This window comes from Peromyscus maniculatus, chromosome 7, assembly GCF_049852395.1.
Source record: "Peromyscus maniculatus bairdii isolate BWxNUB_F1_BW_parent chromosome 7, HU_Pman_BW_mat_3.1, whole genome shotgun sequence".
Classification (NCBI taxonomy): Eukaryota; Metazoa; Chordata; class Mammalia; order Rodentia; family Cricetidae; genus Peromyscus; species Peromyscus maniculatus.
In genome coordinates this window covers 62,955,836-62,968,470 of record NC_134858.1, presented here as the reverse complement: position 1 = coordinate 62,968,470, position 12,635 = coordinate 62,955,836, and the positions used below count along the sequence as shown (strand labels likewise).

General features: G+C 47.7%; 1 protein-coding gene across 1 annotated transcript in view; it reads right to left on the bottom strand.

Annotated features, from left to right (window-relative positions):
* Window positions 1-260: 260 nt before the first annotated feature.
* Spg21 (SPG21 abhydrolase domain containing, maspardin) overlaps window positions 261-12,635 on the bottom strand; it is a 30,465-nt gene continuing 18,090 nt past the window's right edge. The window contains exons 6-9 of the mRNA XM_006979328.4: window positions 7,707-7,815; window positions 5,798-5,905; window positions 2,334-2,474; window positions 261-928 (exon numbers count right to left, since the gene is read on the bottom strand). Of these exons, the coding sequence (XP_006979390.1) occupies window positions 812-928; window positions 2,334-2,474; window positions 5,798-5,905; window positions 7,707-7,815 (475 nt within the window). The 3' untranslated portion in view covers window positions 261-811. The remainder of the gene's footprint in view (window positions 929-2,333; window positions 2,475-5,797; window positions 5,906-7,706; window positions 7,816-12,635) is intronic.

The window sequence follows — 12,635 nt, the reverse complement described above, 5'->3', positions numbered from 1 at the left end:
GGTACATAATGAGTTCAAGGCCAGCCTAGCCTAAATGAGACCCTATCTCTTCTTTAAAAAAAAATTCCATTAGTGAGAAAGATAGAAAGAAAAGCATGTGGCACACAGTGGCAGTGAGCAGGTGACAGCAACTCACTGTATCATCAGCAATGTGTGCCAAGGTGACAGAGCAGTTCCCCCCCCCAAAGTCACACCGCAGTGGTCAGCAGCCCAGATGTGCAGCAGCCCAGATGTGCAGCAACACTAATCACAAGAGCCACTCACTGAAATTCCATTTTTATTCCAAATGACTATAATGTCTAGAAATACAACAGCTAACCCACAAAATGGTGTGCTTAACTGGAAACCAAAGTAGCAGATTTGTGGGGGAGTGGCCAGCAGGCTGCCGGCCTTGGCACCCTGGTTATGCCCAAGAAAGCATAAAAATAAATGGTGTTCTTCTTCCAATCTGGAGGTGTAGCACTTACAGTGAGGAACACAGGGAGCAGGAAGAAGACAGAGAGAAAGAAAAATGCCACATGATCCCAAGCCTTCGAAATGAACACACAACGGTGGAGAAGACTTTTGGTAGCAAAATTTTAACAATCCTTAAAATGGGAGTCTTGAAAAGTTCTTCAAATTCAAAAGTTAAAAAAAAACAAAAACAAAACCCAAACAATCCCGGAGAGGGGACAGTCACACTGGCTTGAAGAGCTGATGCACGTCATGTGGATGACCATCAGTCCTGCTTCCCAAACAGTGAGGACCAGTGTGCCTGGTGGACCTGAACTGATTGTACAAGACCGCGATGCTGCTGGCTGTCCAGCGCCGTCTACGGCTCCTCCTGGCTGAGGCCGAGGCGGCCTTTCTGCACCTCTAGCTCCTCCGCACTGACCACTGACGGGTCGATGGCGGCATATTTGGTTCCCTGGAACTGCAGCAAATGTATCTGGAAAAGGGCAGAAGGACGTTGTTAGGGCTGCCTCGTGCACGGCGCTGACGTCGATGGAGGGTTTCGGCGGTGCTTGCAAAGCGCTCCACCCCGAGACCCCATCTCCAGCCCTGCTCTCCTTTGTGAGTGTATGTGGAGGCCAGAGGTCAACACCGGCGGTGGCGTCACTCCTTAGGACTCTATAGAAAATTATCTTTTCCTCCTTCTGTAGACGTGTGGGGGTCAGGACAGCCTGCGGGGGTTGGCTGTCTCCTCCGTGTAGGTTCCTGGCGCTGAACGCGGGCTGCCAGGCTGGTGGCAGGTCTTTCACTCGCTGGGCCATCTCACCGGCCCGCCACCTTGTCTTAGATAGTCTCAAAGGCCTCGAGAGTCTGACAGAAGGCTAGGCTGGCTGGCCAGCAAACCCCAGGTCTGCCTGTCTGTGTCTCCACACCCCCCCTTTTTAAAACTTGGACTATGGGGACTGAACTCAGTCCTTATCCTTGTATAGCAGCATTACCAACTCAACCGTCATCTCCCCAAGCCCAGCACCTTCATTTTCCAAGGACTGTGTTACAGAACAGAAGGCACAGCATGTTATTAATGAGCATGGCGGGCGATCATGAAAATTCCCTACAACTCACACTAATACAGAGTGACTGGAGAAGATCCGGCAAACACAAGAGCATGGGTCTCTATGCAGCTCAGACGGGCCTTGAACTTACAGCAATCCCATGTCAGCCTCAAAGTGCTATGGGTACAACTGTGTACCACTGTGCCTGACCAAGGAATTGACGGGACCTTTGACCCCAAATTGTTTTGTTTTTTAAAGCAGCTTCTCCACATCTGGCCAAGTTTTCATGGACATCCTCACCCACTATGACCCCCATATTTAGTGTATATATATGCACTCTGGAATTTGTAGGCACAAGTGTGGCTTGTGTGTGTAGAGGTCCAAGGTTGATTACTCTCCACCTTACTCATTGAGGAAGACAGTCTCAATCAAATCCAGAGCTCTCTAATATGGCCAGTCTTTTTAACACATACAGGTGATTTGTGTGCATGTCTATGCATCTTCATGCAGTTCCCCCTGGAGGCCAGAAGAGGGCGTTGGATTCCCCTGGAGTTGGAATTGTGAGCTGCCACGTGGGAGCTGGGACTAGAACCCGGGTCCTCTGGAAGAGCAGTCAGTGCTCTTAACTGCTGAGCATAATCAGATCAAGTCGTTTTCTGAGACTCACTGTCCCCACTTAGATGTGGTGTCTTGCTGTGGCTGAATTCCCTGTCTCCAGGAGGCAAGGTCACACCACACCAAGGGCCGCCACCACAGTGTGCGGGTGCAGGCCGCTAATCTAGAGAAGGGCTGTTAGGGAGAGTCACCTCGGGGGTCTCTGAGGCTCAAGGGCTCCCGGGCTGGCCTTACCTGCACATAAAGATTGACCTCTGCACTCCTGCACAGGTACGGGAAATTGCCCCCTGTCTTGAGGTGAGCTCTCCGGGCGTTAGGGTAAAGTTTGTACATTTCTTCCTTGGCTTCTGTTGACAGTGCACTCTGGTCAAACACCTTTGAAGACACACAGAGCTGAAACCTCATGGTATTCTCAGTACAGGACAAAAGTGTCCCTTCGCGTCCCTGAGTGCCAGAGCAGTCAGAGCCACCTCCCCGTGCTGTCCCTGGTCACATCCAACCCAGCAGGTGGGAATACAGCTGTGGGGTACGGTGCTTGCCTAGTGTGTGCAAGACCCCAGTCTCACACCAGAAGAAAATTCTAACCCCAACCTACGACTTCAGTTACAGATTCTGCTGCCAAATGTCTCTTGCAGCACTCACCTGTAGCCAATTAACAAGATGTTAATAGCGACTAATCACTGGAAATGCTAATTTCAAGGAAGATGAAGTCTCAGGGCTGGAGAGATGGCTCAGTGGTTAAGAGCACTGGCTGCTCTTCCAGAGGACCCCAGTTAGGTTCCAAGCACTCACAAAGCAGCTCACAACCGTCTCTAACTCTAGTTCTAGGGGACGTGACACCTCTTCTGCCCGTGAGCACTGCACAATACACTTACGTACACGCAGGCAAACACACATACACATAAGCATATATTTTTTTCTTTGGTTTTTCAAGACAGGATTTTTCTGTGTAGCTCTGGCTGTTCTGGATGCAACCCTGTAGTCCAGGCTGGCCTCAAACTCAGATCTACCTGCCTGTTTCCTGAGTGCTGGGATTAAAGGTGTGTGCCACCACTGCCTGGCTAAAATACTCTTTTTTAAAAATTAGAGACTAAAGGCAGGAAGTTCAGACTTTCTGGGAGTGGGGCTCTGGCAGCTGAGCGCATGTGGTTTTGGATGTCTTTCAGGTGTCGCAATGCAAGCTTGCATACAAGGTAGTTTTTGAAAATATTTTAAAGCTAAGCATATCTTTAATATATATGAGTGTGTGTATGTATACATATATACACACAAACACAGATAAATTTTGTGTGTATATGTATGCATGTTTATGTGTATGTGGAGGCCAGAGGTCAACGTCAGGTGTCATTCTCTTTTTATTTTTTATTTTTTTATGATTTATTTATTATGTACACAGAAGAGGGCACCAGATCTCATTACAGATGGTTGTGAGCCACCATGTGGTTGCTGGGAATTGAACTCAGGACCTCTGGAAGAACAGTCAGTGCTCTTAACCTCTGGGCCATCTCGCCAGCCCCAGGTGTCATTCTCAAGAGCTTGTTTTTTAAGACGGGGACTCTTGGTGGCCTGGAACTCACTAAGCAGGCTAGACTGGCAGGTCAGCATCAGGAACCTGCCTGTTTGCACCTCACCAGGGCTGCTATTGTTACAAGCATGTGCCACCAGGCCTAGGGTTTGTTTTTGTTTTGTTTTGTTTTTTAAAATGCAGGCTCTGGGGCTGGAGAGATGGTTCAGCGATTAAAGGCTAGGCTCACAACCAAAATGTCAGAATGGTAAACGAACCAGAACCCTTGTGCACCACTGGGGGGAAATAAAAAATGACACAACCATTGAAGACATTGTGTCAGTTCCTCAGAAAGTCTGAAGTTGAATTCCATGGGTGCCACTGTGTGTGTGAGTGACCGAGGGGGTGTGGGGCACAGGTGTGGTGCCCAGAAGAGAGCACAGGATCTCTTGGAACTAGAGTTATGGACGGTTGTGAGCAACCATGTAGGTGCTGGGAACAGAACCTGGGTTCTCTACAAGAGCATAAGTGCCCTTAACCAGTGAGCTCTCTCTGCAGCCCCAATTACAAGAGTTAAAAGCAAGGACTCAGATCTCTTTACTCCCATGTTAATAGACACGTTCATATTAGTCAGATGTCCATTGAAAGGTGACGATATCAACAAGATGTAAAGTTTATGTAACAGAGTATCATTCAGCCCTAAAGGAATGATATTCAGATACATTATGGGGCCAGTGAATCATTTTCAATTTTTATTTTGATATGAACAGTTTTTTGTCTGTGCACCACATGCATGTAGGCCAGAAGAGGATGTCAGATCCTCTGAACTGTAGTTAAGAACGCTTGTGAGTTATCATGTGGGCGCTGGGAACTACACTCAGGTTCTCAGGAGCAGCTAATGCTCTTAACCAATGAGCTAGCTCTCTAGAATGAATTTTTTTTCCAGTTTTTTATTTTAAATTATGTGTACATGTGTGAATCTTTGTGTGGGTACATGCATGTGAAATCAGTGTCTTCATGAGAGGGTTAAAAATCCCCTGGAGCTGGAGTTACAGGCAGCTGGGAAATACCAGATATAGGTTCTGGGAATTGATTTCAGATCTTCCAGAAAAGCAGCGAGTGCTTAGCCACTGAGCCATGTTTCCAGCTTGGCTCTACTCAACCTTAAAAGCGCTGTGGTAAGTGGAACAGTCTAGACTTGAACCAATGGTGTACCCAGAGCAAGCAAATTCCCAGAAACATGTAGCCAGTTGGTCATCCACCAGGACATGGAGCATGGGGATCTACTGTCTGGCCAAGAGGTCCTGGCTCAAACTCAGGCTCTTGGGCCTGGCAGCAGGCAGTTTGGGCTGTGGAGCCATCTTGCCAGTCCTACCTTACAGAAATTCTCTACTCTTGTGAGGCAACCTCTTTGTGAAATGTTTAAAACACAGTACCTATCGATGAGGAAATAAAAACACACCAACCCAAGGGCTTGAGGTGTACAGCTGAGCGGCAGAGTGACTGCCCAGCACACGGAAAGTCATAGGTTCTGTTCCCACACCCCAAAGCAACCCTCCCCAAATGGATAAAGATTACTAGGCTTATTGAAATTTGTCTTTGTGTGTTTTATTTAGCCTGCATGAATGTCTGCGCCACATACATGCCTGATATCTGAAGAAGCCGGAGGAAGGAATCAACCTGTGGAACTGGAGTTACAGATGGCTGTGAGCCACCATGTAGGTGCTGGGAAACAAACCCAGGTCCTCTGCAAGAACAGCCAGTGCTCGTGACTGCTGAGCCATCATCTCTCCGGCCTGTGTGTGTGTGTGTGTGTGTGTGTGTGTGTGTGTGTGCGTGTGCGCGCGCGTATACATATATACACATACATACATACACACACATATATTTACTTTTGGTGGCGGGAGAGTTGAGACAGTGTCACTACCACTGGCTGGCCTATGGCCTGCTATGTAAACCAGGTTGTCTCCAACCAGAGTATCTCCCTGCCTCTGTCTCTCCAGTGCTGGGGTCACTGGCATTCACTAGCACGCCCAGCACAATGCTGTCGCTCTTATGAGGAAAAATCCAGGATGAGCAGTGGATTACTTTGTAATTGAGAAAGCCAAGGTATGTTTGCAGAAAAAAGCATGGTTAACATCACAAAATAACTATATCTTGGCAAGCACCTAATATTACTTCAAAAGAAACTTACATCCATGATGGTTACAGGGATGTCCCGAATTTTATGAGGTTCCACGTAGGAATTTTGACAGTTGAGAGTGAGTCTTGACGCCAGTTCACTTTGACCCAGACTCTCCAGCTGCAGGAAGAAACACAGGGAACAGCTGCGGTCATCTTGTTTTTATGCTCACAGTGGGTCCCCAGGTGACATCTGTGCTTATGATGTTGGGAATGTGCATGGGGAAAAGCCAATGTCTGAGAGACTGATCTGGGACTTGAGGGCAGTGGCCTTTTTCCGACTGTGGCACCTAAGTCAGGCTCTGTAACTGGAATGTGGTCTGAAGTTTCCTCTGGCTTCAGCCTGTGCCACTGCCTAAGCCAGGTGCCTACGGGCACAGCACACTAATCTGTGCACCTCCAAAGCGACAAATAACGTGTAAGGATCTCCTGCACCTTGGTCCTGGAACACCAGCTTGCGGACTCATTTATCAGCTTGGCCTGAGTGGTAGGGAAGGAGGTCAAGTGAAAACAGATTCTAGCCGGCCATGGCAGCACACCCCTGCAACCGGCACTCCGGAGGTGAAGTCTGAGGTCACAAAACACCTCGTCTCAAGAGACAACAGAACTTAGCCAGAGGTGGTGGGGCATGCCTTTAATGCTAGAAGCAGGCGGATCTCTGAGTTCAAGGCCAACCAGGGCTACACAGAGAAACCCTGCCTTAAAAAAAAAAAAAAAAAAAAAAAAAAAAAAAAAAAAAAAAAAAAAAAAAAGACAAAACAACACATCTCCCCACCCTAAAGGAGCTGGATTCTCGGATGCCCAAGAACTGCAGATGCATTCTAGTGTGGTCTTGGGAGCTTTTGTTTTTGAAGACAGTCTTGCTGTATTATCTAGGCTGGCCTCAGGTGGAGACCATTCTGCCTCAGCCTCCCAAGTGCAGAGGGGACAGGTATAACTACCATAGCCAGGCTGCAAAAATTTACTTAAAAATTAAAGATTTAATTTTATGTTTAAACTGTATGTGTACAGGTGCCTGTGAGGCCAGCTGAGGGTGTTGGATCCCCTGGAGCTGGAGTTTCAGGTGGCTGTGAGCTCCTTGACATGGGTGCTGGGAACGGAACTTGAATCTTCTGGAAGAGTAGTACACACTCTTAGCCATCTCTCCAGCCTCTAACTTTTGTTTAAGATTTGTTTTATTTTTATATATGACACAGACAATATGTGTATCAGTGAAGGGGGTGTGTACGCATGAGAGAAGATGCCCTCAGCAATCAGAGGTGCTGGAGCCTCCTAGAGCTGGAGCCAGCACCAAGGGTGGGTGCTGGGAACCAAACTCACTTCTGGAAGAGCAGCAAGTGCTCCTGGCCACTGAGTCATTTCTCTGACCCCTGAACTTTTATTTATTTGGTTTTTTGAGACAGGGCTTCTCTGTGTAGACCTGGTATTCTGGAACTCACTCTGCAGACCAGGCTGGCCTCAAATGAGTGCTGGGATTAAAGTGTGTGCCACCATCACCTGGCCCTTAAATTTTAAACTAATTAATAAACAATGTAATAAACGATGGGCACCATCCCAATGTATATACACATTAGGCGATGCTGCATCAGGTTAAATGATCCATGGCCTTAATGCGCACAGTAAACCTTAAGAAACCTACCAGTTTTTAAAGAATCTGTAGTATTTTACTATTGCTGTACATTATAGAAACAAATAAGGCTCACTCCGAAGCCTGGCTGTCCTGAACTCACAGTCATCTGCCCGCCTCTGCCTCCCCTGCCGGAGCTAAGCCCTCCCCAGCAGTGGGGTCTGTTTGGAAGTATTAGCAGAGGCCTGAGTATTAACAAAGACCTCCTCTACAGACCCGGAGACAGATGCACCTCCTTTCACCTGTGCACAAAAAACGCCCAGAACAAAGTCTCCAGCAGGATCTGGATCCTTACCCTGTCCACCATGAAGTCAATGGCATCAGCCATCATCGGGTCCACTGGGCCAGAGGAAAAGTTCCCAAGAACTATTTTCTTGAGCATAAATGCTGGCATCAGCCAAAAGCTGAAAGAGAGAAAAAATACAGAGGCTGGTGACCAACACTGAAGTCTGCACATAAACGGTGAGTCGTCTTCAGCACTGAAGCTCCGTCATGGCCGGGTGGCTGGAATCCTGAGGAAAGCTGAACTGCCTTCAGAAAGCCCACAACCAGCTCCTATGGATACCCCAAAGCCCCCAAGAGCTGCACTTCAACTCAGGACTCAGCAATGCTGCAAAATACCTCAGCACTGAAAGCATTCTGATGACAAGTTTTTTTCTAACTGGCCTCATTTCCAGTGGCTGTTCAGAAAATTCAGCATTAGGAGAAAGATTCCTGGCCAGGCAGTGGTGGCGCACGCCTTTAATGCCAGCACTCGGGAAGCATCAGCAGGTGGAGCTCTGTGAGTTCGAGGCCAGCCTGGTCTCCGCAGAGAAACCCTGTCGTTACATTTCTTCACTGTATGTGTGCGCCCACAGTGCACACGTGGGGGTCAGAGGAGAACTTGTGGGGGTCAGTTCTCTTTTTCTAGCACGTGGGCTCCAGAAGTGAACTCGGGTTTGGAAAGGCTTAGTGGCAAAGCTCTTCATCTGCTGGGCCATCTTGCCCACCTTCTAAATATGTGACCTTTAATTGGTAGGTAGTCCATGAATTTCAAATGCTGAGCGTCACCATGGGAAAACACTCATTCCTCTGAACCTGTGCTCAGGGTTACTTCCCAAAGGCCCAGGCCGTCTCCTGACGCTTACTGAAAGCTGAGCTTCCTCCTGGAAGAACCACTCAGCAATGTCCCAATAACCTTGTAAGCTCCCTCCCGCCCCGACCGCCTCCTGCTCTTAAAGCCGAGGACGCCCTCTGTGCTCTCTTGGCCCCGACAGCATCTTGCTATGGAGCCCAGGCTGGCCTTGAACTTGTACTTCTCCTGCCCCAGCCGTCTGAGTGCTGTGATTACAAGTGTGCACTACGACAGCAGGCTTGACCATTTTATCTCCCCGTCCCCCTCCCCATGCTGGGATCCAGTCTAGGCCCTGTGCATGCTGGGAAGCACTGAGCAGGCACCCTGCTGGGAAAAGGGTGCAGCGCTGGACTTAGGTTTCCACTGTGAATTAGCTCATCTGTGTACATCCTTTTTTAAAAAAGGAAGACGTCTGTTGGGGCAGATTTGAAGCCAAGCGTGGTGGCACATGCCTGTCATGCCAGTGCTCAGAGACCGGAACCGGAAGATCTGGGCTACAAAGCGAGTCTTTCCCAACCTTCAGAACTGTGAGCCCATGTCTTCACAAACGGCATTTATGTATTTACCCTTATGCACAAGTTAGATGTCACAGCGACATGGTACAATCCTGAGGAAACGGAGTGTGGGAATACATGCTCACAATCTCAGCACTCTGGAGAAGGCACCAGAAGAACAAGAGTTTGAAGCCCTCCAGGGGACATAGGGAGATGACTAAAGAAAATCACACAGAAATTCCTCTAGTTGGTTACAGACACATGAATGCTTAAACAGAACAGAACTGATCATTCAACTAGAGGTCTTGTTTACATGATGGGTACATTTCAGCGGTAACCTATAGATCTTGAATCTATTAGCAAAACTGGGTGAGAACTCCATCTGGGTCTGTTAATACAGTTTAGGATTGCTTCATTCTTGATTGTCACCCAAAAGTATGGTCACTAAAAGTTGAGACTGGAATGAACATGTAATTCAGTAAGCAAATACTGCAAAAAGAAATTAAGCTGCATTTTGATGAAAAAACAAAATCATAAAATCATAAAATATATTTTACTGAGACAAATCTTGTTTAAATTTGGCGATTCTGTAACGTCTGAGACTGGGTCTCACTAGATCGCCCTGGCTTGGCTCGGAACTTGCTGTATAGCCCAGCTGGCCTTGAATTCACTTCCTCCAGAGTGCTGGGGTTAAAGGCATGTACCACCACACATGGCCTGAAGACATATATTTTAAGGAATGCAGTAAGGCAGGAAAGAACCAGTACACATGGAAGAGAGAAATATAAAGAAAAGTGTAAGTATGAAGATATATTTTGTGGTGTGGTGAGAAGAGTTTTTTCTAAGAAAGGATTTGTTTGGAAAAATAACATTTTTGTCCTAAAGAAGAATGGTTGGATTGCTCTAAATGGTACAAGAAAGGTAAGGAAACATCAGAGAGCCCAGCAAGTAACAAAGTTTGTGAAGGATAACTAAAACAAACAAACAAACAAACAAACAAACAAAAAACCTAGGAGCGATGAAGTCGGACAGAGTTTGGCCAGGCAGCCACCTCCCCGACAATGCCTGTGGAGGTCTCTGGGTCCTGGACACTTCACGACATCACGCTTGCTTAACTGATAGAACAACAATCTTCCCTACAGAAAGACTTCCTTCAGAGGAACAATTCACCTCTGTCTGCAATGCATCCACTGTACATGCTGTTACCAGATGAACGGAGCCAGTGATTGACAAGGCTGGCAGTGGGCACATCAGCTCTAGCCAGGTAGCCCCCTAGTGGCTGCCTTGATAGAGTACATCTCCAAAGGAGGCATTCCCCTATTAAGCTTTAGCAAGGGGGTGAAGGGGTTTCCAAACAAGACTCATGAGCTACAATAAAGCTCCAAAGATCCATCTATTCCAGTCCCTAGAGAGGATACATCAGTGCTGACCATGAGATGATCACAACACCTGGGAAAGGCGAGCGTGGCCTCTTTCGTTTCACACAGGGTCTCACCATGTACATACAAGCCCAGGCTGATCTCAAACTTGTGATCACCCTGCCTCAGCATGCACCAGATCACGTGGCATGAGCGTGACATTAAGAACAGAGTGGGATACGGCTCAGTTGGTAGAGTGCTTGCCTATCATGCAAATGCCCTGGGTTCGATCCCTAGGACTGCATAAACTTGTATGGTGGTCCACACCTATAACCCCAGCACTTGGGAGGATCAAGACCTCTAGGTCACCTCTAGAGAGTTGGAAGCCAGTCTAGAAAACACGAGAACCTGTCATAACGGAGTGCTGGGGAGATGGCTCAAAGGTCAAGTGCTTGCCCTGCAGATGTGAGGCCTGGGGTTCAGTGGGGTTCAGATCCCCAGTGCCCGAGCCAGTGCGCGGAGCACACGGGAGGTAAAGGCACGGGATTCCCACGGCTAGCTGGCCAGCTAGACTAGCTCTTCAGAAAGTCCTGGAGTTCCAGAGAGAGATTCCGCCTCTATGGGAGACGGAGAGGGTAAGACTTATTAGCCAGGCATGGTGGCATGAGCCTTGAGTACCAGCTCTTGGGAGGGTGAAGCTGGCAGAGGCCGAGTTTAGTGAGATCCGTCTTAATAAAGTACAATTTTAATATTTATACAAATACAGTCCTACCAGACTTGATATAATGTCAGCACTCAAAAAAAACAAAAAATAAAACAAAACAAAAAACAAACAACAACAACAAAAAAAACCCGCCTTCAACTGAGTCTCAAAGTCTAAGGGAAACAGAACTGTCCCGAATCTGCACCCTAGTGCCTTTCACTCTGCTGCCAACTACTACTCTTGGAGACAAGAGCTATTTGCATTCAAGTGGCAGGACCTGCTCAGCAGAGCCTTGCCAACATAGAAGCGACCGAAGGTTACAAACTGCCATGTGCTAAGCCACAGACAAGCACACAACTCCCCTACTTACAATCTTTGTTCTAGAGCAGTGGTTCTCAACCTTCCTAATGCTGCGACCCTTTAATACAGTCCTCATGGTGTGCTGACCCCCCCAGCCAGAAAATTATTTTGTTACTTCGTAACTGTAGTTTTGCCACCATTATGAATTGTAAATATCTGATATGGTACCCTTGTGGGGTCGTGACCCACAGGTTGAGAACCACTGTCTTAGAGGCAGGGAAGTATCTGCCAGGGTATAAACAAGTCCAGACAGCACTTGACTGGATCTGGGGTAAATGGCTGTTTTTGTTTTCTTCCCTTGCAGAACTTGGAATGCCAATTACGGGTTTAATGTAAACCACTGTAGGAGGCTTTTGTTTTGTTGTGTGAGACAGGCCCTTGTTAACCTCTGACAATTTCTCCGCAGTTTTCTGGGTGTTAGGATGTCAGGTTCATACCACCACATCTTGGTTCTACCATGTCATTTTAAGTGACATTAGAGTCTAGAAAGGCCGAAGCCCCGAGGGTGGGGCTGTAGTTCGGTGGCTGAGCGCTCGCCTGACATGCACCAAACCCGTGGGACAACCTTTGAGCATGTCCTCTACCACATCCTTTCCTCAGGAATGGGAAACCACCCCGCCATACGACTGGCCAGTCCCAGTGTGGGATGAGCTACCTCTGCAGGGAATTATACCTCTCTGATGCCACCACCCCAAGTATGACTGCCTATAGATTATTGAACTAGTATGTTCAGCCGTCTGGGCCTCTGATCAGGCTTTGCCTACTGCTGGGACGGGCACATGGTAAAAGCATTCTGGGGAACCCAAAGACAAGAGCGATGGTTCAGGAGGCAAAAAGCATCATATGGGGTGCTAGGCTTAGCCAAGGGAAAGCAGGTTGCTGAAAATCTTGCAGTTACTAGTGGCTGCTCACAGCATCCCTAGGTGACCATAATCTACTGTTACGACCACCAGAAGGGATAATCTAGTGAGTGGAAAGCTGGCTCATAAAGCTGTGAAGAAGGCTGTTGGAGTTGGTGACCGCTCAGTTCTAACTGGACCTCGAATTGATTTATGTCAATATAAACTTTCATATACCAATAAAGAAAAGAAAGGCCTGAAGAACAGGACTTTGCTGTGTGTGTGGTACATGCCAGAGGACACAGCTGTCTTCTATCACTCTTGGCCTTATGCCCTTGAGACAGGGTCCCACTGAA